Here is a 24,639-nt window from a genome sequence, read left to right as displayed (position 1 = left end):
CTGTGCGGCAATATTATTATTATTATTAGTGCTTGCTGGTCCTTGTCCCGATGGAGAGAAAAGTCTTGCTTCTCCGCTGACTGCAGGCCCCTCCCTCTGTCCCCCCCCCCCAGGACTCTTCTGTGCTGGATCCATCCGCCAAGTATTACCACCTGACGCACGACGAGCTGATCCAGCTGCTGCTGAAGCGAGAGGCGGAGCTGAGCCAGACGCAGGATCAGGTCCGCGAGCTGGAGAACTACATCGACCTCCTCCTGGTGCGCATCATGGAGCAGTCTCCCCGGCTGCTGCAGATCCCCCTGGAGGGGGAGCCCAAGGCAGCCAAATAACGCCCCCACCCCCCTTTCCACCCGCCACACCTCTGCCCTCCCCACTCCTGAGTTCCCGGCCCCCTCTCCTGGCTCAAGGCGGCCCCCCGGGAAGGAGAGGCCCTGCGGAAAGGACCCTTTGCTTCCGGACCTCTGGGCCACGGGGAACCGGACGCCGGTGTTTGTGGGACGCAGCCGGTTTTGAGCAAGACGCCGTTCTCTGGAGAGTCGCTCACCTCCCGTCCTGCAAGCTTCCCGGTCCATCGCAGCACCCGCAGTTACGCCCAGGGCTCGGATCCACTCCCCGTCCCCTGGGATGGTGACTCTGTCTGGCTGTTGGCTCCCTGTCTGTGGTGGTGGTGGGTGTTCCTTGGGGGGAGCCAGCCGACGTGGCCGAAGGATGGACTGCGAAACCAGGGAGATGGATTGTGCAGGAAAGACCTCCTGGTGGGCCGAGGGCATGGCGTGCAGACCCCACCACTGTGCTCCTTGAATGACTAGCATCGCCCAGCCTGCGCCAACCGCTCAGCACCTCGCCAGGTTCACCTGCCCCCGGGGGGCAAGGGGGGGGCTGCCTAGGACTTGGGGCGCTGTCCTGGCCCAGCGCCTGGCACTGTTTTCATTGCATGCTGGAATAAGTTGCAACCCGCCTCTGCCTCTGCCTGCCTGCCCTTTCCCTCCTCTTTCTCTGCTTGGGGTGGCGGCAGGGACTTGGCAGGAGGGCACCGCAGTGGCACCTCGTCCTTTTTGCATCCCCCCCCTCCCCACACCTGCTGCGATAATCAGAACAAAAACAGTGTGCCTTTTCTTTCGCGGGGAGGACAAATGCGCCGGAGCATCTACAGGCTTGTGCGCTGCGTCGTTCGTGGCGACTCCTGCGCCGCAGACCAGCAGAAACACATGGGTAATGTCCTCAGGCAGGGCAAGGGGGCTTGGCATCATCGCCAGAAGCCCCGGGCGAAAGTCTCTGGGTGCCCAGAGGAAGGAGGACCCTGCTCCTTTGCGGGTGACCAAACGGCACGGGACCAAAGTGTGTGGTTCCTTGAAGGTGGCTTCCTGCTCTGGGTTTCCTTCTCAGACCTGGCAGTGCCCTCAGGCCTTGCAATGTCTCTGCTTTGCCTTGGGGTACCCTGGCCCTTTCCTGCCCCAGGAGGAGACCTGGGCAGCCTGCACTCCCCCCCAACACACACCTGGCCCTTGGGGAATGGCGATGCCTTCGGGGGAAGCTCCAGTCCTCGGTTCCATCCCTTGCGCATCATCCTTTGCGCATCTCTCTGCGCTTAACGATGGGCCGTGGATTTTCTGCCCCGTAGCCCTGGCTACCGGTCATCCGGTGGCCTCAGCTTGACCTCCTTTCCTGGTCCAGAAAGGGGCTGCCAGGCCGTGGAGAGTCCTGCCTGCTTCTCCCAGGGTGGTGATTGTGGACCACCGATTCTTTTCTTACTCTGCCCACCTGGGCAGCGCTATATCCCTCTTCTCTCCCCACCCCCCTGCAATGGCTGCAGGGGGGCTTTCCCCCTTGCCCCCCCCCATCTACAGCCTCCCGGTCAGCTCTCCCACCAGCCACAGCCTCCTTCCCTCCCCCTTCGGCCGCTTGACTTGACCAGGGCTAGCGAGCGGTGGTGGAGCAACTCTGGCCGGCCTTTGTGCTGCCCCTTGGTTCAGCTGCCCGCGGGCGATGGAGGAGCTCAGCAGAAAGGCATCAGGCCCTTCTGACCTTGGCACGGCTCAGAGAGGAGTCTTTGGGCAAGGAAGAGGGGGCGCCAGGGACCCATGAGGTGGGCTGAGCCAGGGCGTTCTCAGTTTGCCTCTGCCAGGAGAGGGGCAAGCCTGTTGGTTGCCTGCCTGTGTGGAGGCCTCCATGGCCCACTCGCTGCAGGAAGGTCATTGGTGCTGAGCTCCGGCCCCTGAGGTCCCCTGACCCCAGCCCCCTTTCTCTCCCCAGGGAGCTGGGGCTGCAAGGTTCACCCATCGACTCCTCGATCCCCGGATCCCGATGCCAAAAATGCGCAGCTGCCTTGCTCCTTGTCCCCCTCCTGGAATTGGGGTGCTGCTGCCCCCCACATCCTTGTCTGGAAGCTTTAAAAAGGGGGAGGAGAGCCGGCTGCCCCCATCCCAAGACGGTAGTTGTTGGGGAGGATTTGCAGGGGCGCGTTTTGAGAGGGCAGGGGGAATATTTCTGGATTTGCAGGGTCTTCGCTTTCGAGGGTGGTTCTCATCAACAGTTTGCCTCCACGTTTCTCACGTTCTGCCAAATAAGCCTCACGACCCACAGCAGGTTTCTTTCAATCCAGTGCCCTTCCGAAGTCACGGACTGCAGCTCCCCAAAGGCTTTTGGCGGGCGCCGGGTTGGGAAAGGAGAAAGGTACCATTCAGTATTTCCTGGGGGTTCTTACCTCCTGGCAAGAGTTTCCTTGCAGTGTTCTGCGTGGGGCCGGTTGGTTTCGTTTAATTGTTCGTTTGGGCTCCTCTCCTGGCCCGAAGGGCGACCGGCCAGCGCCAAGCAAACCGTGTCCCAAGGAGAGCAGTGTTAGTTAACGTCTTCCTTCCCTTTGAGCAAGTTTGGGAGCACCCCTGCCCCCCTCCATCCCGCCCCACGGGGGAATTTTACTCCCAGGCGTGGGGTTCATGCTGAGGTGCTCACTTGTTTTAAGAATCTCATTGGGTGACGTTTGTTTAAAAAGAGGGGGGGAAAGCTTGTTCTGTTTTAAGCACTTTAAAGGAAAAATAAAATGGTTGAATTTGTTGCTTAGAAATTCCTGGTTTGCCTTTTTTATTCCCATGCCCCAAATCCAAAGGTTGCAGTAGCCTCATAAGCCCCACACGTAAACGGGGAGCTCCAAAGTTGTTACGCTGGAACTCAGAGACATACAGTGGAGAGGAATGTTGGAAGTTTCAAGACAGGTAAAATAGTAATATAATAATAATAAATTTTTATTTATATACTGCCCTCCCCGGCCAAAGCCGGGCTCAGAGTGGCTAACAACGAGTAAAAATAGCACAGTGTACATAAAATCACACAGTCAATTAATGAAAATACATTCCAAAAGCAATTCAGAATCAAATTAATGGCAACCATTGGGCTAAAGTTCTGTGAGGATTACCTTCCCTTGCTGACTGTTACCCTCGCTTTCAGTCACTTCTTTGCATGACCAAATAGTTCTGATCTCGTAACATTATCCCATTCACTGAGCGATCTCTCATCATACTCAGTTGATCAGCTCAGAAAGGAGGAAGAAACAGCAGGAAGTGAAAAGGCAGTGCCAGAAAGGTTGAAAAGGAAAAAGATGAATATTTACACAAACAAAGCCTGACTTGGGAACTCCCCTATCTATAGGGCCCATGTGAGGTTTAATCAGTGCTAAACAGACAATATCCCTTCTCAGAGAAACTGGATTCTGAACGTTTTGCTGTTGACAGTTTTGTTCCTCATGTAGTTGGAATGTTACAAACCATCACATCAGCTCAGCTAATTAGTGTCAGAGGCTTCATTGTCAAAAATACAATATAGCATACAATACAATAAAAGAAATTACACAGCACAAGAGTTAAACTACGGAACTCCCTGCCACAGGAGGCAGGGATGGCTTCCAACTTGGACGGCTTTAAAAGAGGTTCTTAAGCCAGAGAAGTCATGGGTCCCACCCCACTCCTTGGGGGGGGGGGTGGCAGAGTGAGGAGGGGGCAGGGCAGGCCCAGCCTCTGCTGTTGTCTTTGCAAAATTGGGGGGGGGGTACCTTCCATCCTGCTCCTCGCTTGTCCCAACAGGAAGCAGCCCCGCCCCCAATGATTGGCGTGTCGTCTCTGTGTGACAGGTCGCCTAATTCTTCCCAGCTGGAGTTCTGGGAGGGGGGGAGGTTCCCACCGTGATGGCTTTCAGCAGGTGCCCCCGTTGGGCTGCAGCTAATCCAGGGGGATGAAGGGCTGAGAGGGAGGAAAAAGCCCCCGCCCAGAGTTGGAAACTGACAGGCCAAATCGCAGCTGAACAATGCGAGCAGGTGGTCAAGATCAGGGGCGACCTGCGAGAGAAGCAGGTGTTCGGGCCCGGGATGCCTGAACACGCCTGGGCATTGGCGGAGCCCAGCGCCCCCACCCAGCCCGCTTCACCCTTTTGTCTGAGAAAGGGCAGCGGACCCCCCCTCCAGTCACTCTGTTTCCCCAGGTGCACAGAGATCCCTCTTGACGCTGAACCCCAACCCATCTCTTCCCCAAAATATGCCCGCCGACAGTGGTGGCACCCCCTCCCAACATGAACTTTCCAGAGGGCTTGGCTTTTTGGGGGGGCACAGTGCCCCTTCCCACCCAAGACTGGCAGGCTGGCCCTGCTGCCCTCTCTGCAAAGAGCAAGGCACCCGCAAGTACCCACAGAAGACCATGGGGTGAGCCTTTTGGATAAAGCCAATGCCCACTTTGCCCAGCCTCCTGGGCTCACAGTGGCCACCAATAATAATAACAATAATTTTTTATTTGTACCCCGCCCTTCCGGGTTCAAAAACCGGGTTCAGGGCAGCTAACAACAAATTTAAAACACTTAATCATAAAAGCAGCATAAAATACAGTATAAAAACATAAATAACAATAAAAAATCCCCAGGGCTAGCTGGCTGAATTGGTCCTTGGGCCAGCGAGGAGACCAGGGGAGAATTAGCTGTGGGGTCTCAGAGCGGGTGATCTTCATAAAAGGGGAGGGGGAGAGAAGAGAAGGGAAATAAAAGATCAGGCTGAATTCAAATTAAAGGCCAGGTGGAATAGCTCTGACTTACAGGCTCGATGGAAGGAGGTTAAATCCTGCAGGGCCCTGGTCTCATGGGACAGAGCAGTCCACCAGGTCGGAGCCATCACTGAGAAGGCCCTGGCCCTGGTGGAGGATAGTCTGACTTCCTTAGGGCCCGGGACCTCTAAACTATGGTTATTAATACAGTGGTGCCTCGCAAGACGAAAAACTCACTAGACGAAAGGGTTTTGCGTTTTTTGAGCTGCTTCGCAAGACGAATTTCCCTATGGGCTTGCTTCGCAAGACGAAAAACGAAAACGTCTTGCAAGTTTGTTTCCTTTTTCTTAACACCGTTAATACAGTTGCGACTTGACTTCGATGAGCAACTCATAGAACGCGGTGTGGTAGCCTTTTTTGAGGTTTTTGGTGATTTTTGAAGCTTTTCCAAAACTTCCGATACCGTGCTTCGGAAGACAAAAAATTCGCTAGACGAAAAAACTTGCGGAACGAATTAATTTCGTCTTGCGAGGCACCACTGTAGACCTGAAGCTCCTCTGCGGGGCAGACCAGGAGAGGCTGTCCCGTAAATACGAGGGCCCTAAGCCACAAAGGGCTTTAATGGTCAAGACCGGCACCTTGAACCTGACCCTAGACTCCACCAAGAGGCCCATTATAGGAAGCCCAGAAGCAGGATCTGAGCACACGGTTCTCTCCCCTCCTGTTGCTGCCCCCCCCCAGGGAATAATCCCTTTGCTGACTTTCTCAGAGGCTCCTGCTTTCCTCCCATTTTTTTTCTCTCTCCAGCCCTTTTCTGCAAGGGCTGGTGGCTGAGAAGAAGGGCAGCGGCAGCCTTCAGGTGGGGACATCAAAACTCGAAATGCCCCCCATCCTAAAAACCACAAGTACAGGTGAAACTCAAAAAATTAGAATATCTTGGAAAAGTTCATTTTTCTTGCCATTCCTTTTTCGTTGGCAGAATTTCTTTTTCCCCCAGTTTTCAGCAATTGGGATTCTTGCTGCTCCTGTGGCTCCTTTTGTACCGCTTTTGGATGTAGATATTATTTTTTTATTTCTCTTTCGTTTGAAAACCACATAAAAAGATGATTAAATAAATAAATAAAGAGGATGGGGTGCACAAAAGATGGAGGGAGTGTGTTTTCCGCTATTCCGTGTTGGCTATTTGCAGGTTAGTTGCACTGCAGAAGGCGTGCTGGGGAGACCACACATTACAAGGAACGCAAAATAACTTTGGCTAGGTTTTAATAACAAAACCTTGCCAACAAAGGTCTGTATAGTTAAAGCCATGGTTTTCCCAGTAGTGATGCATGGAAGTGAGAGCTGGACCATAAAGAAGGCTGATTGCTGAAGAATTGATGCTTTTGAATTCTGGTGCTGGAGGAGACTCTGGAGAGTCCCATGGACTGCAAGAAGATCAAACCAATCCATTAATAAGGAATTCATCTCTGAGTGCTCACTGGAAGGACAGATCGTGAAGCTGAGGCTCCAATATTTTGGCCACCTCATGAGAAGAGAAGACTCCCTGGAAAAGACCCTGATGTTGGGAAATATGGAGGGCACAAGGAGAAGGGGATGACAGAGGACCAGATGGTGGGACAGTGTTCTCGAAGCTACCAGCATGAGTTTGACCAAACTGCGGGAGGCAGTGGAAGACAGGAGTGCCTGGTGTGCTCTGGTCCAGGGGGTCACGAAGAGTCAGGCACGACTAAACGACTAAACAGCAACAACAATAACAACAAAAACTCCTTTTACATTAATTATAATAAGCATGGCCCAACCACCAGGGTACTGAGAAAGCTAGGTGCTGCTCTTTATATACTATACCCAACAGCTTAACTACCACACCTTAACAGCACCTGCTTCACAGCTGTAAAACTAGGTCACGTTATTTGCTCTGGCCCTTAAAGAAATACACATCTTGTGGACCAATAATGAACCTTCAAATTTAAAGAGACCATTCCACATTCCAGAGGGTGGGCTCTCCTTCCTCGGAGGTTTCCAAGCAGTGGTGAAAATCCATGCGGCGTGGCATGGATGCTATCAGCCTGTGGCACTGCTGTGTTATGGAAGACCAGGATGCTTCAGTAGCCTTCAGCTCTTCTGCATTGTTTGGTCTCATGTCTCTCATCTTTCTCTTGGCAATGCCCCATAGATTCTCTATGGGGCTCAGGTCAGGCGAGTTTGCTGGCCAGTCAAGCGCAGTAATCCCATGGGCACTGAACCAGGTTTTGGTACTTTTGGCAGTGTGGGCAGATGCCAAAGTCCTGCTGGAAAATGAAGTCAGCATCCCCATAAAGCTCGTCTGCGGAAGGAAGCATGAAGTGCTCCAAAATCTCCTGCGTTGACCCTGGACTTAATGAAGCACAGTGGACCAACACCAGCTGATGACATGGCTCTCCAAATCAACACAGACTGTGGAAACTTCACACTGGACTTCAAGCATCTGGCATTGTGTGCCTCCCCATTCTTCCTCCAGACTCTGGGTCCTTGGTTTCCAAATGAGATGCAAAAGCTGCTCTCATCAGAAAAGAGATTTGGGGAGGTTTCCAAGCAGTGGCTGCTGGCCAGGGATGCTGGAGCTGCCATTGCAGGGGGTTGGGCTGGATGACCTCTGGGGTCCCTTCCCACTCCAGGCCCCCCCATTCCGGCAGGCAGCCCGGCCTCCCTCCTCCTCCGGCTGATGCAGCCCCTTGGCCGCCCGCTGCCTCCTCTTCCTCGCCCGGCCAGCTGCGCGAGGCCCGGGTTCCTAACTTCAAACTACATTTCCCACCATTCCTTTCGCGCAGCCCGGGGCGGAGCGACGTCGGCAGGCGGGACTACATTTCCCGTCCTGCTCCTCCCGCGCCGTGAGGCCGCTTTCCCCTCTGGGCGGCGAAGGACTACATGCCCCAGCGTGCCTTGCGGGAGCTGCGGTGGGCCTCGTCCAATGGGAGGCGGTGGTGGCGGAGGGGGCGGGGCCAGGCGGCGCAGGAGACTCGCTGGCTGCCCGTGGCGCCGTGAGGGGATGGCGGAGAGCGCGGGCTTCCCGCCCTTCCAGCTGGGGAGGCCTCGCTTCGAGCAGGTGGGCGCCGCCGCCGCGTCGCGAAGGGCCGACGGAGGGGAGCGGGGAGGGGGGGTGTATCTGAGGGGGGTCGTCGGTGAAGAAGCGCCTGCCTCAGCAAGCCCCGCCCCTCGGCGGCTCAACGCCGGCGCTGATTGGGCCACGGCCACGCCACTCGCCCGCTTGAATTCCCGCCCTTTTTTGCTGGCTCCGAACGCCGCCCGCTGATTGGCGCTCGCCTGGCTCGGTGCGGGGCTGGAGGCGGGGCTTCTGCTGGGCTCTCGCCTGGGGAGAAGAGCGGCGGCCGGCGGGACTCCCCGCCACAAGGTGCAACGCCAAAGGGCGGACCCCGTTGCTGGGAGCGCGGGGTGGGGGCTCTCTGGCATTAAGCGGGTCTCATCCTGCGACAGCGAAGTGGAGGGGGCAGTGTTTCTCTAGGTGAAGGCAGCTCGTGAGCGGCCAGAGGCGTCTCTGGAGCCTGTGTTGGAAATGGGGGCCTCGAGCCCGGACTTGGTCGGATCCGGCCGGGGGCTCGCGGAGGGTGGGTGCTGTTCCGTTGCTCCCAGGGCACTTTCCACTCTCTGAAACCCTCGCAGTTGAAACTTTGCTGCCAGCGCTGTTGTCTTACCCATCCTTATCCAAGAAAGGAGATCTGCAGTCTCTGCACACGGAAGCTTATACCAGAACAAGCTTAGTTGGTCTATAAGGTGCTACTAGACAATTTATTATTCATTTCCATTTCAAGAAAGGAGATTTTGCCTAAACATTAGGAATAACTTCCTGATGGGAAGACAGAGGAATGGACTCCCTGAAAAGCTGGTGGTCTCTCCCTCCTTGGAGGTTGGGCGGCCATCTGTCAGGGATGCTTGAGCTGAGATTCCTGCATAGCAGGGGGCTGGGCTGGATGACCCCCAGGGTCCCGTCCAACTCTTAAGATTCTATGATTCTAAGGTACTTGGGGAAGAAAAAGGCAGCGGTTACTGTAGCAGGTAGAGAGCGTGGATCTCCTGCCCACCCCTCTATCTTCTGTCAAAGGATAGCTGAGAAACCTTGGCAGTCCCTTTAGCGGGATCCTTTATACATCTTTTGCAAGGTTGCAGAAGGACGTGGGTTTGCATGCAGTTTATTTGGGGGAGTCGTACCCCAACATCATCTGCAACCTTGCAAAAGATCCCAGCCTGCTCCTGTCAAATCAGTGCAGGGAGCAAAGGGTTAAAGGGTGCCTTCAAGGCAGAGATTGCATTCTGCTGCTGGTGGATTTCTAATTTCTCTCTCATTATTTAGTATTTTCCAGGTGGGGGGCAGGGAGCTAGCCTGGGATGCATGCCCATAACTGCACCCAGAGCACTTTGAACAAGCCCCCCTGTGGTTCTTCATAATACTCAGATCTTTGCTGAGTCCTGTTCCGTTTTAGGACTGCAGAATTGGGGTTCAGCATCTGAGTCTTCATTCTGCCTCCTCTGCTCTGGCCATTGCCTTATTCACAGCAAGGAGGGTTTTTTAGGAGACATTTCCAGCAAACTGTGCCTAATGTTCAGTTAGTATATGCTCATAAATGCCGTGTTGCCCTGTAGGGTCAAAGTCCCAATGCAATAAGTGGATCACTCAAAACACTGTGGCATTTCCTCCTGACCTTGAAATGTCTGACAGGACCTGGTGAGTTTCCTTTAGACAACCCTCATTTCATCACACGGACTATTTGCTTCTCGCTCTGGGCTTCTTTTGGTCCTTTGCCCGACTTTTCTGGAGGGCAGCTGAAAGCCTTCCTCGCATGTAGACCAGCCACCAGCCGTGGCTGTGAAGGATTTTCACTTCCAGGTTTTGGATTTCTGAATAGGTGGAAGCAGGACGGAGAGCAAATCCCATGGGAGGTGGTGGGTTGAATGAGACAAAACTTGCTTGGGTGTGGCTCTTAGATATCATAGATTTAACTGGAGAAAGTTCATATTTGAGAGAAGTGCAAGGGATAATTGAATGCCATTTATCCTTACAACTTATTTAACATGATCCAAGAAGATTTATAATGTGCCAAGTATAGATTTTTTTATTAAAAAAAGAATCACAAGAGCCTCGTGACATAAGCCATCATTATTCCCATTTTACAGATGGGGAACTGAACATGAGACTCATTGCTTGCCCAAGTCTGGGGGCAATGCAGATGCCTCTGTGTTCAGCTCTCTGGTCATTGGGCAACACCAGGCATAGGCAAACTTGGCCCTCCAGATGTATTGGGATTACAACTCCCATGAGCCCTAGCTAACAGGACCAGTGGTCAGGGATGATGGGAATTGTAGTCCCAAAACATCTGGAGGGCTGAGTTTGCCTATGCCTGGGCAACACTGACCCTCCTTCTGATAAATAAGGTGGGGAGAGGACGTTGTAGCATCGCTGAGGTTTTAATGTACTGGCAAGCTCCCTTAGTGTTCCTGCTGCTGTGGAAAGGCTGCAAGTTGCTTATTTCTTGGAAGAGAGGTTAGCCCTCTTCTGCAGTCCGGGAGGGTCAGCTAAGTCTTGGCTTCTTCCTGCCTCTTAGGGCTGTGAGCCCAAGTCCAGTGCGCTGGTCCCAGTTCCATTAACCTCAGGGGTTCTGGTGCAGGGAGAACACTAGCCCTTCCCGTGGGTGTGGTGCATTCTGAGTGTGTGCATAACGCATCATGTACATCATTGCAATCATTCTTAAAATAAAAGTTAGGTCAGTGTTGTTATCCCTGTATGAGGTGGAGCTGGGAGAATTATGGGCTTGCCTATGACCACCTAGGGGGTGAGATACAGGCTCAACAGGGCTCATAGATAGAATTGTAGACTTGGAAGGGACCTGGGGGGTCATCTAGTCCAGTGTTTCCCAACCTTGGGCCTCCAGCTGTTTTTGAACTACAATTCCCATCATCCCTGACCACTGGTCTTGCTAGCTAGGGATGATGGGAGTTGTAGTCCAAAAACATCTGGAGGCCCAAGGTTGGGAAACACTGATCTAGTCCAACCCTCACAGTGCAGGAATCTTGCCCGCATGTGTCCCTGAGTGGGCTCGAACCACCAGCCTTCTGATTAACAGTCAGGCACACAGACCCATTACGCCAGGGCGTGCTGCTCCTGAGGAACACTGGCTCATTTCTGGCAGATTCGCCTAGGACTCGCTGGTACCTTGGGTTTTTGCAAAGAGGCAGCCTTGGCCTGATCCTGCAAGGTGCTTCTCATATCAGAATCTCTGGGTGCTGGTTAGTTATTCCTTCAGTGTGTAAAGAGCCAAGTGTCCATTTGTCAGGGAACTGCCATCAGAGGCACGGGAGAAGGAGAGGGTCTCTGATTCTGCAGGAGAAGGTCCCAGCGCTAGGGGGAGACTCAGCTGGGAAGTAGGGGAAGAGAATGAGTGTAACACCAGGGATCCGGGAGAGCAACGGGACAGGGAGGTGCAGGGGCTCCAGGACTCTTCGTTGGAGAGGAAACGCAGTGAGAGGAGGAAATGATTGGACGTCAAACAACTCTTATGTTGGCAACGCTTTAAGAAACGCCCACAGTCAGATTCCACGAGTGACTAAGGGCAGCCACGCTGAGATGGGCTGTGCTGTCCGGAGGGTTTAACCAGGCAATCTAATGCTCAAACGGAGCAGGATTACGCACGAGTAACTCCCAACCATTATACCATTCTTGATCTGGGACCTCCTATTGTGTTTGGGACCCATGAGGATTCTAGAACCAAGCAGAGGCAGAGCGTGAGGCTGGAGTCAGGCCACCCCTGTCCTTCACCAGCTCTCACATTCCTGGCAGGTGTGGGATCTTTATTACTATTTGCAAAATGCTCCATGCTGCCAACTTTAGGAAGAAATATCATGGTAGTGAACAGCATGGAATCAATAGTACAATTGCATCCCCAAAACAAGTCCTGGAAGGACTCACCCTCCCAGTCGAATTGTAAGAGACACACCCTGTCCTGTGACTGCCATTTCGTAGAAGTGGCTTCTTCTCTGGGCAACAAATGCACAAGTGGAAAGGGTTTTTCTTACCCTTGTCGGCATCCACCTGAGCGCCTGCTGAGATCCCAAGCAGCCCTGGCAGCGCAGAGCTTCTGCTTCGATTCCGCTCTCACCGCCATCTCCAAAAACAAGGATATTTGGCCTCCTGGGGTGAGGAGACCTACTTCCTTGCCTGCGGAAGCTGGTACTTGAGAAGCGAAAGGAGGCAGCGCCCAGGAGAAGCAGCCGTGCCGTGCAGCTGTTGGGAAATCTACGCGGAGGCTAAATCTTTGGGAAGGCACAGTTGGGCTTCCCTGCTCCTGGGAGCTCCATTGTGCCCCAGAAACAACACACTGCAATATGAAATGCAAAGCCCTTGATGCAGATTAGAAGTATACCTGACCAATGCCACTTAGCTTTGGTTAGACTGCCCAGGAGCAGCAAAGTTTAAGATGTTTTCCTGCCCCACCAGGCCCTTGCAGATATCCCTGAAAAGGTGACAGACAGACCTTTGGTGAGGGAGGGAAATGTGCAGAAAACTATGGTGACTGGCTTGTGCACTGCATTGCCCTGCCTCCAGGCTTGAATACACTGGTACCTCGGCTTAATAACTTAATTCAGTCCGGAGGTCTGTTCTTAACCTGAAACTGTTCTTAACCTGAGGTACCACTTCAGCTAATGGGGCCTCCCGCTGCCGCCGCACCACAATTTTTATTCTCATCCTGAAGCAAAGTTCTTAACCCGAGGTACTATTTCTGGGTTAGCAGAGTCTGTAACCTGAAGTGTCTGTAACCCGAGGTACCACTGTACTTGCAAAAAGCCGACTGGTTAGGGTCAGGAGGTCCGTTGTGGCCGGAGAACCACCTTGGGCAGATTTAGCACCCAATGCTGTGCTTTGAAGACTCTTCTGGATGAGATTCAAGAGTGCTTCTGCTGCGCTAGAGAGACTTGGCAAATTAGTCATGGCCCGCAAGGGAGAAGGGCAAGGAGGGAAAGCAAACTCACTTGTCAGTTATTAAACAACAGTCCTTACCAAGACCAGCTGGCACAGAATGAGCTCATGGGCAGAAGGCGCCTGCTGGAGCAGGCCTTTGGGCAAAGCATGGTGGGGCGAGCCCTGCCTCTCCCCTTTCCCATTGGGACAGGCTGGGGGCATGGCTGTGGCCAGGTAAGGCTCAAGGTGGAGCCAGCCTTGCTTATTTCGCTCATTCTCAAAGCAGGACATGAAGCGGGAGGGACTCCTTTGTGATGCATCGATCAGGAGACCCTCCACAGGCTGTGCGGGACTGGCTTTCCCACCCTCTGAACCTGTGGCTGAGTCTGGGGGTGAAATCCAGGGGTCTCCCCCTGCCCTAGGGCCATGCCCAGGCCTTTGGTGCCAGCTGGGGATGCCAGTTACTTTGGGTCATTTCCTGATCAGAGGGATCTCACGAAACGGCCGAGTGAAACACACCCATGGGCACCCTTCAAAGTGTGAGGAATGCCTTTCCTTTTGGGCCGGGGCTGGGATGGCAAGGGTGGGCTTGGGGGCGAAGGGCACAGGTGGCAGGCGCAGCCTCCATGCTGCGTAGGACAGGGAGCTGTACCAGCCATCAGAGTCGGCTTCATCCTGACAGGCGTCAGGCACTGTTTTGTCTTCTGCTGCGTCTCTGCTCAAAACTAATTTATTTTATAAAAAGATTTTTTAAAATTAGTTTTGTTGTTTGTAAGCGAGCCAAAGCTGTTCGTGTGAGGGGGAGAGAAGCCAGAGGTGTTCCACACCAATTATAATGGTGGTTGTTGTTTTTTTTCAGCTGCTTGATTTAACAGAGTTTTCCTTCTAAACTCTCCATGCTTGGTCTGGGCGTGGGAGGGAACGAATGTCACTGTGGTTCTTTGTGTGAAGAGACGTGCAGGAACCCCGGAGTCAGAACGCTCCCAAGTGGCTCACGCAGAGGGGGACTGTGGCGCTTGTTTGGGGTTGGGTGGGTGAGGGCTGTACCACTTTTGTGCTCTTCCCAGTGCCTGGCAGCTAGTAGGAGCATCCTGCCTCAGAATCATAGAATTGGGGAGTTGGAAAGGACCCCAAGCGTGATCTAGTCCAGTCCCCTGTAATGCAGGAATCACAGGTAAATAATCCCTGACAAGTGGCCTTTCAGCCTCTGCTTAAAAACCTCCAAGGAAGGAGAGTCCACCACCTTCTGAGGGAGTCTGTTCCACTGTCCAATAGCTCTTGCCCTCAGAAAGTTCTTCCTAATGCCTAGTCGGAATTTCCTTTCTTGTAACTTGAATCTGTTGGTTTGGGTCAGAAAACAAGCTTTCTCCCTCTTCCATGGGGTAGCCCTTGAGTTATTTGAAGATGGCTCTCATATCGTTTTGCCCAGACGCTGAGGTCCAGCACTGAGGGCCTTCTGGCGGTTCCCTCATTGCGAGAAGCCAAGTTACAGGGAAGCAGGCAGAGGGCCTTCTTGGTGGTGGCGCCTGCCCTGTGGAACGCCCTCCCATCAGATGTCAAAGAGAAAAACAACTACCTGACATTTAGAAGACATCTGAAGTTCAGGGAAGTTTTTAATGTGTGACGTTTTAATGTATTTTTAATCTTTTTTGGAAGCTGCCCAGAGTGGCTGGGGAAACCCAGTCAGATGGACGGGGTACAAATAAAAAATTATTATTATTATTATTATTATTATTATTATTATTATTATTATTATCATCATCATCATCATCATCATCATCATCATCATCATATCTCCTCTCAGTCTCCTCTTTTCCAGCCCAAACATACCTAGCTCCTCCAAGCGCTCCTCATCAGGCTTGACCATCTTGGTTGCCCTCCTCTGCACACCACCCCGCTTGTCAACATCCTTCCTAAATTGTGGTGTCCAGAACTGGACACTGGACTCCAGGTGTGGTCTGACCAAGGCAGAATGTCGTTGTCCCTCCTGCCTGGGGACATGCCATATGCTGACAGCTTTCCCAATGGTGTCATCATGGAAGGGAAGGCTATCGATGGCTTCTGACCACGATGGCTCAGAGGGAGCGAGGCTTCGGACTCCCCGTTTCTGGGGGCCAAAGGAGGGGAGACGGCTCGTGCACTCAGATCCTACTTGCTGTTTTCCCACAGGCAACTAAGTGTTCAACCACGATGAGAACAAGGTGTTGGACTGGATGGGCCTTTGGCCTGATCCTGAAGGCTCTTACGTTCTTATCCTCAGCGTGAAGTGATGGGAAGCAGCTGCCCCCTTCCTGCATTTCCAGCAGTGAGAGGGGGGTTAAGAATTCCTTGTGTTCCCGCCATGTCTGACCTCTGTGCCTTTCTGTCTTTGCAGACTTCGTTTTACGGAAGGTTTAGACACTTCTTGGACATCATTGACCCCCGCACCCTCTTTGTCACTAAGGTAATGTGTGAGCGTCCGTGCCTGAGTTTGCTGGGTAGTTCTCTGGCCTTGTCTTCAAAACGATGATGGTGATTCATTTCATTTCTGTACTACTTTATATTTTTAATTTAAAAAATCCCAAAGCAGTTTACAGCCCACATTAAAACATGAAATAAAACAATCTAGCACAAAACGTTACTGAAGAAAGTCACATATAAGGTATGCATTCAAAGCAACGTATTTAACAAGAAGCTAAAACTTTATCTTAAAGATTTCAAAATGACACTTTACGAAGGAAATCAACTATAGAATGCACGTTTAACGTAGCAAAATTAATAAAAGATAAATCTTAAACATTTCAAGGGAGAACATTGCTGTAGGAATTCAAACATAAAATGCACATTTAAAACAGCATAATTAGCAAGAGAATCAAATATGTTCTGAAGCACGGAACATGATGCTACCATGTTCCTAGGAAATCATATGTTTTAACTATGAGCGCTGATGCCTGGCCTTGCAGAATCGAAATGGAGGGAGCTCTGTGCAGGTGCCAGGAGGTATGTGGGGAGACACTTCAAGATGTGCAGAAGAACTAAACTAAACTAAACTAAACAAAAACCTGGGAAACCCCAAAAGGGTACCAGTAAGAACTGGGCACGCTTATGCCAGCTGTTTGAGGAGAAACCAGACTGGAAGGGGAACAGGCGGGGTGTGTGTGTGTGTGTGTGTGAATCCTGGAAGAGTCCATTGTTGTCTGGAACCTTGAGCAGGAGCAACTCCACCACATGGTAACTCTTGTTGCTCTTGTTGTTCTTACATTTTATTACCTGCCCTTCACCCTAAGGACCCAGGGCGGGTTATAACAATTGAAACCCAACATTAATATTGTTGGCATCCAGCTGTCCGTCTTTGGGGGTGAGGTCAAACCATTGCAGGTTACAGCCCTTGCTGTGGCTGTAGAGACCGCTATGGGACAGACATGTTTTGTTGCATCTGGGGCAGAGGAAGGCAACCGCTTGGGCTGCTGCAGTTTCTTCTCTCTGGGCTCCTCCCAGCGGTCATTTCTCTTCTGGTCACTGCTGTGGATGCAGGATCTGACTGGCTTCAGGTGCTGTGGTCATCTGCGACACAATATTACACAATCTAAAAAACAATATGACATAAATACACCAAAATAACGTGGGTCCTAAAAATATACACCTCAAGTATATATTGAAGAGGGTGAAGAGATGCATATTCAGCATCCTTTGGAAGCTGTGCAATGAAGGTACCAGGGACACCTCTGTGGGGAGGGAGTCCCACAGTTCAGGGGCCACCACAGAGAAGGCCCTCTCCTCCCTGGTCACCCTCCCCAACCTCTGAAGGCAGAGGAACAACCAAAAGGTGCTGATCTAAGCACCTGAGAGGGTCTGTAGGGAAGGAGGCGGTCTTCCAGGTATTTGGGGCCTGAGCCATTTAGGGCTTTGAACACCAACATGAGTACCTTGAATTGGTCTCGGGTATAAGCAGGCAGCCCAGGCAGCTGTTTTAGAGCAGGGGTGACGTGAGATCTAAATGGAAGCCCCGTCAGTCATCTGTATGCTGCATTTGGGACAGGGTGGAAGTTTTTGAGTCGTCTTCAAGGGCAGCACCACGTAGAATGTGTTGCGGTATTCCAGTCAGGAAGTTACCAGATCATGTACGTTTCCGAGCACAATTCAAAGTGTTGGTGCTGACCTTTAAAGCCCTAAATGGCCTCGGTCCAGTATACCTGAAGGAGCGTCTCCACCCCCATCATTCAGCCCGGACACTGAGGTCTAGCACCAAGGGCCTTCTGGCGGTTTCCTCATTGCGAGAAGCCAAGTTACAGGGAACCAGGCAGAGGGCCTTCTCGGTGGCGGCACCGCCCTGTGGAACGCCCTCCCACCAGATGTCAAAGAGAAGAACAACTACCAGACTTTTAGAAGACATCTTGTCAGGGAACTGCCATCGGAGGAACGGGAGGTGGAAGGGCTCACAGAGGCTGGGAGGGAGTCAGCAGCGAAAGCAGGGACCAGCAGGGGGAGAGAGGGGTCTCTGGAGGAAGGTCTCATGAATGCGGAGAGAGACGCAGCAGCTAAAGCAGGAACTAGCAGGGAAGAGGGAGGGATCAGGGACACGTCCAGCGAGAACAGCGGGGAGGTGTCAGAAGCTCCCATAGGGAGACCCATTCTTCGCCGGAAGCTGCCACGTCGTGAGTCCAGAAGACGCGTTTCCGTTAAGGAGCTTCTATGCTGGAAACGCTTCCGCAGACAACCACTGTCGGAATCTACAAGTGACTAGGGCAGACATGTTTGAGGAGCTCTGTTACACACAGAGGTTTGTGGAGTTGCGCAAACTCTGAGGGACCACGATTTTACGCACAAGCAGCTAATCATCCCATCACAGCATTCCGACAGTCTTTGTAAGCTGCCTGTGCAGGAGAAGGCATCATGAGCGACCCAGCCGGAGCCGGAGAGGCAGCAGTTGGAGCGGGTCCAAGCTTGGAAGATAGGTGCCGAGCGTTGGAAATCCAATTGGCGCTGCAGACGGCTAGGCTTGAGGAGAGAAGGGCTCAGGATGCAGACAAGAAGGGGAGAGCCACCCAGTTCAACAGAAAGGTACCAGGATTGGTGCAGAAATTTGCGGGGGACCCCAAGGACTATCATGCCTTTAGAACAGAGATGCAATACGCCCTCAATGTGCAGTTTGATGAATTCCCTGACGAGGAATCGCGAGTGGCTTTCGTGATTGGGCATCTTGAGAGGGGGGCGAGAGACTGGGTTAGGCCCCTGATGGCAACGCACAATGACGTCCTAAAGGACACCATGAAGTTCTTTCGTGCAATGGATCTCATGTTTTCTAGCGATATTGAGGAGGGAGTGGTGCGCAGACAGCTAATGGCTTGCAAGCAGGGAAGCCGATCTGTCCGTGAGTACTGGACTGAGTTCACTATGCTGGTTCACAGATTGGGGTGGGACTTATCGGCGGCACCCATTCAAATGCTATTTGAAGAAGGCCTGGCTTCGGCCGTGAAAGACGAACTGTCCCGGGGTCCTAGGGCGGATTCCATGGATCAGCTGACTAAATCTGCGCTGACCATAGGCGCGCGCCAGGAGGCTAGAGCTTTGGAGAGGCGGGAAGGGAAAGGGGAACGCTGGAAGGAGTTCCGCATTCCTGAGATTCCAGAGACAACTTTCCCGCCGGCAGAGCCGATGGAAATCGGAACAGCGCGCGCGCGCGCGCAGTTTCAAAGCCCAGTGAGGGGGCTAAGAAGGAGGGAAAAGGCGCCCGGAAATGCTATCTCTGCCAACAGCCAGGCCACTTTGCCAGAGTCTGCCCCCAGAGGAAGGAATGGCAAGGGATGGTGGGAGCTGTTGAGGGAAGAGAGCAGGGAGAACCGGAGCAGGTAAAAGCCAACGCCTGGTTGCCACAGTCGGGGCACAGCAGCCAGGCCAAAGAGCAGTGAAAGTGCCCATGCCAGAAGCTCCTCAACCTGCTCTAGTGATTGAAGTGTCACTAGAGCTGCAAAATGGACACCCCCTAAAGATAAAGGCGCTGTTGGACTCAGGCAGCTCCTGCAATTTTATGAGCAAAGAGTTTGCTGCTGAACACCAGATACAGACGATCCCTTTAAGCAACCCCCTGCAGGTGACCACGATCGATGGCAGGGAGTTGTTGGGAGGAGGAGTCAGCTTGCAGACCGTCCCAATGATAATGAGGGTGGCAAGGCACACAGAACTGATAGCGTTTAATGTGGCCACCTTGGGAGGCGCTCCCATTATTTTGGGAATGAGCTGGCTAGCGCTACATGATCCGCTGGTGGGCTGGCATCAAAGAGTGGTTTCTTTTGGTTCAGCACATTGCTTAGAACACTGCAAAGGGGAAAAGGGTTCAGCAGGGGCCCAAGCCACCCTAGCAGGGACAGAAGTAATGGAGAAGGTGAAGGTACCACCACAATACGCAGATCTCAGCGACGTGTTCAGCGAGAAGGAAGCTGACCAACTACCCCCGCATAGGCCCTTTGACTGTCAGATCAATTTACTCCCTGGAGCACAGCTTCCTGTAGGCAAGTTGTATGCCATGTCAGACAGAGAAATGCAGGAGCTGCGAGAGTTCATTGACAAGAACCTGAAAAGAGGCTTCATCAGAGAGTCCAAAGCAGCGGGGGGTAGCCCAGTGTTTTTTGTGGATAAAAAGAACACGGACAAGCCGAGACTTGTGTGTGACTTCAGGGGGTTAAATGCAGTGACAGAACCAGTGGCTTTCCCTATGCCCAGGATTGATGACATTTTGACCAGGGTGCGGAAGGGAAAGATTTTTACAAAGCTGGATCTAAGGGGGGCGTACAACCTGATACGTATAAGGAAAGGGGATGAATGGAAAACCACCATGTTCACCCCTTTGGGGGCATTTGAATATCTCGTTATGCCATTTGGATTACAAGCAGGCTCAGCGTGCTTCCAATCGTTTATGAACCACGTACTGGGGCCTTTGCTTTACAAGAATTGCGTGGCCTTCCTGGATGACGTGTTGGTGTATTCTGAGAATGAGGAGCAGCATGTGAGAGACGTCAGAGAAGTGTTGAGCAGGCTGCAAGCCAACAGGCTGTGGGTGAAACTGGAGAAGTGTCAGTTTCATACCAAGGAGGTGGAATTCCTGGGGTACCGCCTGTCAGACAAGGGATTGGCCATGGATCCCGGCAAGGTCCAGGCAGTGCTGGAATGGAAAACACCCAAAACCAAGAAGGATGTGCAGAGGTTCCTAGGGTTTGGAAACTTTTATCGTAAGTTCATCCGAAACTTTGCACACCTGACGGCGCCCATTACGGACTGTCTCAGCAGTAAGAAGAAATTTGTTTGGACTGCGGAGGCGGAGCGAGCGTTTGAGGAACTGAAAAGGGCCTTCGCCTCTGAAGGACAACTTCTGCATGTGGATTTACAAAAAAAGCTGAGGGTCGAAACAGACGCATCTGACAGAGCCATAGGGGCGGTGCTGCTTCTTCTGCAGCCAGGGAAGGAGGAGTCAGAGTGGCGACCGTGTGCCTTCTTTTCGCGAAAGCTGAACAAATCCGAGAGGAACTACACGGTGTACGACCGGGAACTTCTTGCTATTCATGAGGCTTTCCGGAGATGGAGGCACCTGCTAATTGGTGCACAACATAAGGTGCAAGTGTGCACGGACCATAAGAACCTAGAGTATTGGAGAACTGCGCGAGTGCTCAACCAACGGCAGTTGAGATGGGCACAGGAGTTCTCCAAATTTAACTTTGAGATTTGTTACGTGCCAGGCCCAGAGAACGTTAGGGCGGACGCTCTCTCATGCAAACCTGAATATTTGGAGGGGGAGGGAGCACCCGAAGAAACCCATGTCATTCCAGAGGACCGCTGGGTGTGTGGGGCGGCATTGGTGGGGCAAAGGGAACTGGTAGAGGGAACGGTGCATGATGAATACGCCCAGGACAAACTCAGGGGTCTCAGGAGGGAGGGAGACAAACCCGGGGGTTTTGAGGAGAGAAACGGGGCGTTGTATTACAAGGGAGCGTTATATATACCTGAAGGTGAATTGAGGGAGAAGGTACTCAAGCAACTGCACGATAGCCCCACAGCAGGGCATTTTGGGCAACACAAAACCATGTGGCTGGTTACCAGGGAATTTTGGTGGCCCAAGGTCAGGGAAGATGTGCGGGAGTATGTGAGAGGGTGTGACCAATGCCAACGAGCCAAGGGGGAGAGGCGGGCACCGGCAGGGTTATTAGAACCACTACCCACACCTGAAAGACCATGGGAAACAGTGGCAATAGATTTCATGCCTGATCTGCCAAGGTCCAGAGGGAAAACAGCCATCATGGTTGTGGTAGACCTGTTAACCAAAATGGCCCACTTTATAGCCTGCTCACATGCGGTCACGGCAGAAGAAACCGCTAAATTGTTTGTAGAAAATGTGTTTAGGTTGCATGGCGCCCCCTTGAGGGTGGTTTCAGACCGAGGGAAACAATTTACTTCCAGGTTCTGGAGGAAGCTCATGAGCTTACTGCATGTAGAGGTTAATTTCTCAACTGCCCGGCATCCTGAAACCAACGGGCAGGCGGAAAGAGCTAATGGCGTCCTCCAGCAATATTTGAGGTGTTATGTGAATGACAGAGAGAATGATTGGGTGGAGAAGCTGGCGTTGGCAGAATTTGCCTACAACAATGCAGAGAACGTGTCCACGGGGATGAGCCCCTTTTTGGCTAATTACGGGTGCCATCCCCGAGCCTTCCCAGGGGGGGAAGGGGAGAACTGGAGCGTTCCAGCTGCAGAACAGTTCGTAGAAGAAATGGAAGCGATCCATCGCCAGCTCCAACTTAACTTAAACAGGGCCAAGGAGGAATATAAGAGGCAGGCAGACAAAAACAGAAGAGAAGGTGAAACCATTAGGGTGGGGGACCAGGTGTGGCTGTCAACCCAAGGGTTACCATTCAAAGGGGGTTGTAAGAAGTTAAGACCCAAAAGACTGGGTCCATTTGAAGTCACGCAGCAGGTCAACCCAGTGGCTTTCAGACTCCGGTTACCGAACCACATGAAGCTGCACCCAGTTTTCCACAGGTCGTTGCTGTCACCGTATAAAGGGGACAGAGAAGGGAGGGTCACTAGGGGACCAGCAATGGAGGAGAAGGAACACAGCTACCATGTAGCGGAGATTCTCGATTCCAGGTGGAAGGGAGATCAAGTAGAGTATTTGGTAATGTGGGAAGGGGAACCGGAGTCGGAAAACACCTGGGTCATGGCAGAGGATGTAGATGACGAGGTTTTAATAGAAACTTTTCATCAGAGGTTCCCACGTAAACCTCAGCCAGTGGCGAGGTTCCGGAGGGAATACTTTGCCACCACCGACGAAGAAGAAGAGTTGGAGGGGTTCCCTGATTCCGAGGAGGAGGAGGATTCAGCGAGCCGGAACGAAGACCGATGGAGGGAAATGTTCGAGATGTCTGAAGATGAAGAGGATTCTTTTCGGGGTTTTATCTCCTCACCGCCCAGAGGAGAGAGAATGGGCGGGGGGGAAGGGGGCCCTGGAGGGGAGGTGGATGTCAGGGAACTGCCATCGGAGGAAAGGGAGGTGGAAGGGCTCACAGAGGCTGGGAAGGAGTCAGCAGCGAAAGCAGGGACCAGCAGGGGGAGAGAGGGGTCTCTGGAGGAAGGTCTCATGAATGCGGAGAGAGACGCAGCAGCTAAAGCAGGAACTAGCAGGGAAGAGGGAGGGATCAGGGACACGTCCAGCGAGAACAGCGGGGAGGTGTCAGAAGCTCCCATAGGGAGACCCATTCTTCGCCGGAAGCTGCCACGTCGTGAGTCCAGAAGACGCGTTTCCGTTAAGGAGCTTCTATGCTGGAAACGCTTCCGCAGACAACCACTGTCGGAATCTACAAGTGACTAGGGCAGACATGTTTGAGGAGCTCTGTTACACACAGAGGTTTGTGGAGTTGCACAAACTCTGAGGGACCACGATTTTACGCACAAGCAGCTAATCATCCCATCACACATCTGAAGGCAGCCCTGTTTAGGGAAGTTTTTAATGTTTGATGCTGTATTGTTTTTAATATTCAGTTGGAAGCCGCCCAGAGTGGCTGGGGAAACCCAGCCAGATGGGCGGGGTATAAATAATAAAGTATTATTATTATTATTAGTAGTAGTAGTAGTACAGTGGGCAAGGAAGCATCTCTGTCTAAAAGTGGGCAAACCAGTTGGAGCAGGAAAAAGGCCACTCTGAACCCCCTGAGCCTCCAGGGACTGCGTTGTATCTTCTCCAGCGAAAGTTCTTACTAGGAGTGTGCACTTCATGTTGGGAGATAGCACAATCATAGAGGCTTTCCTGGGTGAGAAACCTGCCAAGTTACAGACAAATAGGTGCCTTTTTTGCTGGGTGCCTTTAAAAGGAGAGTGGGCGGGGGGATGGGACTTCAAGGGACTTGCTTCCCTCCCCTTTGTGGGCAACAAAAGAAAATGCAAACAAGAAAGAAAGAAAGAAAGAAAGAAAGAAAGAAAGAAAGAAAGAAAGAAAGAAAGCCTGCAACATTTCAGAAGGATGTGGGCAAGGGCAAAGAAGTTATGGTGAATAAAATAAGAAGCTTCAGGCCTGTGTTGTGCTCAGTTGGCACGAAATGTTGCAGAGGTGCAAAGCTGACTTGACAGGCATGGCTGTGTAGGTAGGCGACACCGAGGCAGAATGAACTGAGTGGCCTGCGCTTTCCAGGGAAGAGCCACAAGTAGAAGTAGGAGAACAGACAAGAGCAAGGCGGTACAGAAGCCCAGCGTCCCCATCAAGGGAAGTCATCATGCTAGTCTATTCTGCCTGGAGTCCCGTGTCCAGTTCTGGGTGCCACAAGCAGGAATGTGTGCAGAGGAGGGCAGCCAAGAGAACCCAGGGTCCAAAAGGCAAGCCTGATGAGGAGCGCTTGAAGGGGCTGGGTATGCTTAGCCTGGAGAAGAGGAGACTGAGAGGAGAGAGGATACTTCGAGGGCTGTCACATGGAAGAAGGAACACACTTGTTCTCTCCTGCTCTGGACGGTCGGACTCAGAACCTACAAGGAAGGAGATGCTGACTCAACATCAGGGAGAACTTTCTGACGGCTGCTCAACAGTGAAACTGCCTCCCTTGGGGGGGGGATTATGGACTATTCTTCCTTGGAGCCTTTTAAGCAGAGGTTGGGTGTCCATCTGTCTTGAATGCTTTAGCTGAGGGGGTTGGACTAGATGACCCATGGAGTCCCTTCCAACTTTCTATGATTCTGCGATACGTCACTGCAACATCCCTTCCTCCAAGCTCTGTGACTGCAGAGCCCTGGCAAAATCATCCCCCCGATTAGAAGCTAGACCTGCCGCTCACAATAGCTGTCTCTCTCCCCACCCTGGTTTCTTCCTTCTATGGCAAGCTTTGGGAGAAATGTTTCAGTATTTGTGGACACACTTCTTAACAGAGTTTTCTCAATGTTTGGCTCTCTGAGGAGTCCCCTCCACATATTAACCAGCCTGTGAAGGTTAGACTGAGCGACACCAGCCAGGCCACCAACTGAGCTTCAGGGCTGGAGTGGGGTTTGAACCCTGGTCCTCACCCAATGCTCTTAACCACTACCCCGCTCTGGCTCTCGTGCAAGTCGCCCTCCTGCTCAGATTCAGTATTTTGCAGCTCTGTCTGCCCCTCTTCTGCCTGAGGCAGCTGCCTCTTTGAAGCAAGCATCCCAGAGCCTTTCCTTGCGCAGACAATTTGGCTCCTGAAC

The 24,639-nt window shown here is 52.4% G+C and overlaps 2 protein-coding genes across 4 annotated transcripts in view; both read left to right on the top strand.

Annotated features, from left to right (window-relative positions):
* Positions 1–3,064, top strand: part of RAB11FIP5 (RAB11 family interacting protein 5) — a 61,809-nt gene extending 58,745 nt beyond the window's left edge. The window contains exon 6 of the mRNA XM_081206912.1: positions 114–3,064. Coding sequence (XP_081063038.1) covers positions 114–329 — 216 coding nt within the window. The 3' untranslated portion in view covers positions 330–3,064. The remainder of the gene's footprint in view (positions 1–113) is intronic.
* A 4,931-nt stretch (positions 3,065–7,995) lies between these two features.
* Positions 7,996–24,639, top strand: part of SFXN5 (sideroflexin 5) — a 124,329-nt gene continuing 107,685 nt past the window's right edge. For all 3 annotated transcript variants that reach the window (XR_014011379.1, XM_081207319.1, XM_081207318.1), the window contains exons 1-2: positions 7,996–8,100; positions 15,338–15,406. Coding sequence is in view for 2 of the 3 variants with exons in the window: in XM_081207319.1 (XP_081063445.1) it covers positions 8,044–8,100; positions 15,338–15,406 (126 nt within the window). In the remaining variant the exon portion in view is untranslated. The remainder of the gene's footprint in view (positions 8,101–15,337; positions 15,407–24,639) is intronic.

Source organism: Podarcis bocagei (genome assembly GCF_964188305.1).
Source record: "Podarcis bocagei genome assembly, chromosome: 9".
NCBI lineage: Eukaryota > Metazoa > Chordata > Lepidosauria > Squamata > Lacertidae > Podarcis > Podarcis bocagei.
Note: the sequence above shows the minus strand (reverse complement) of the source record. Positions and strands in the feature narration are given on the sequence as shown.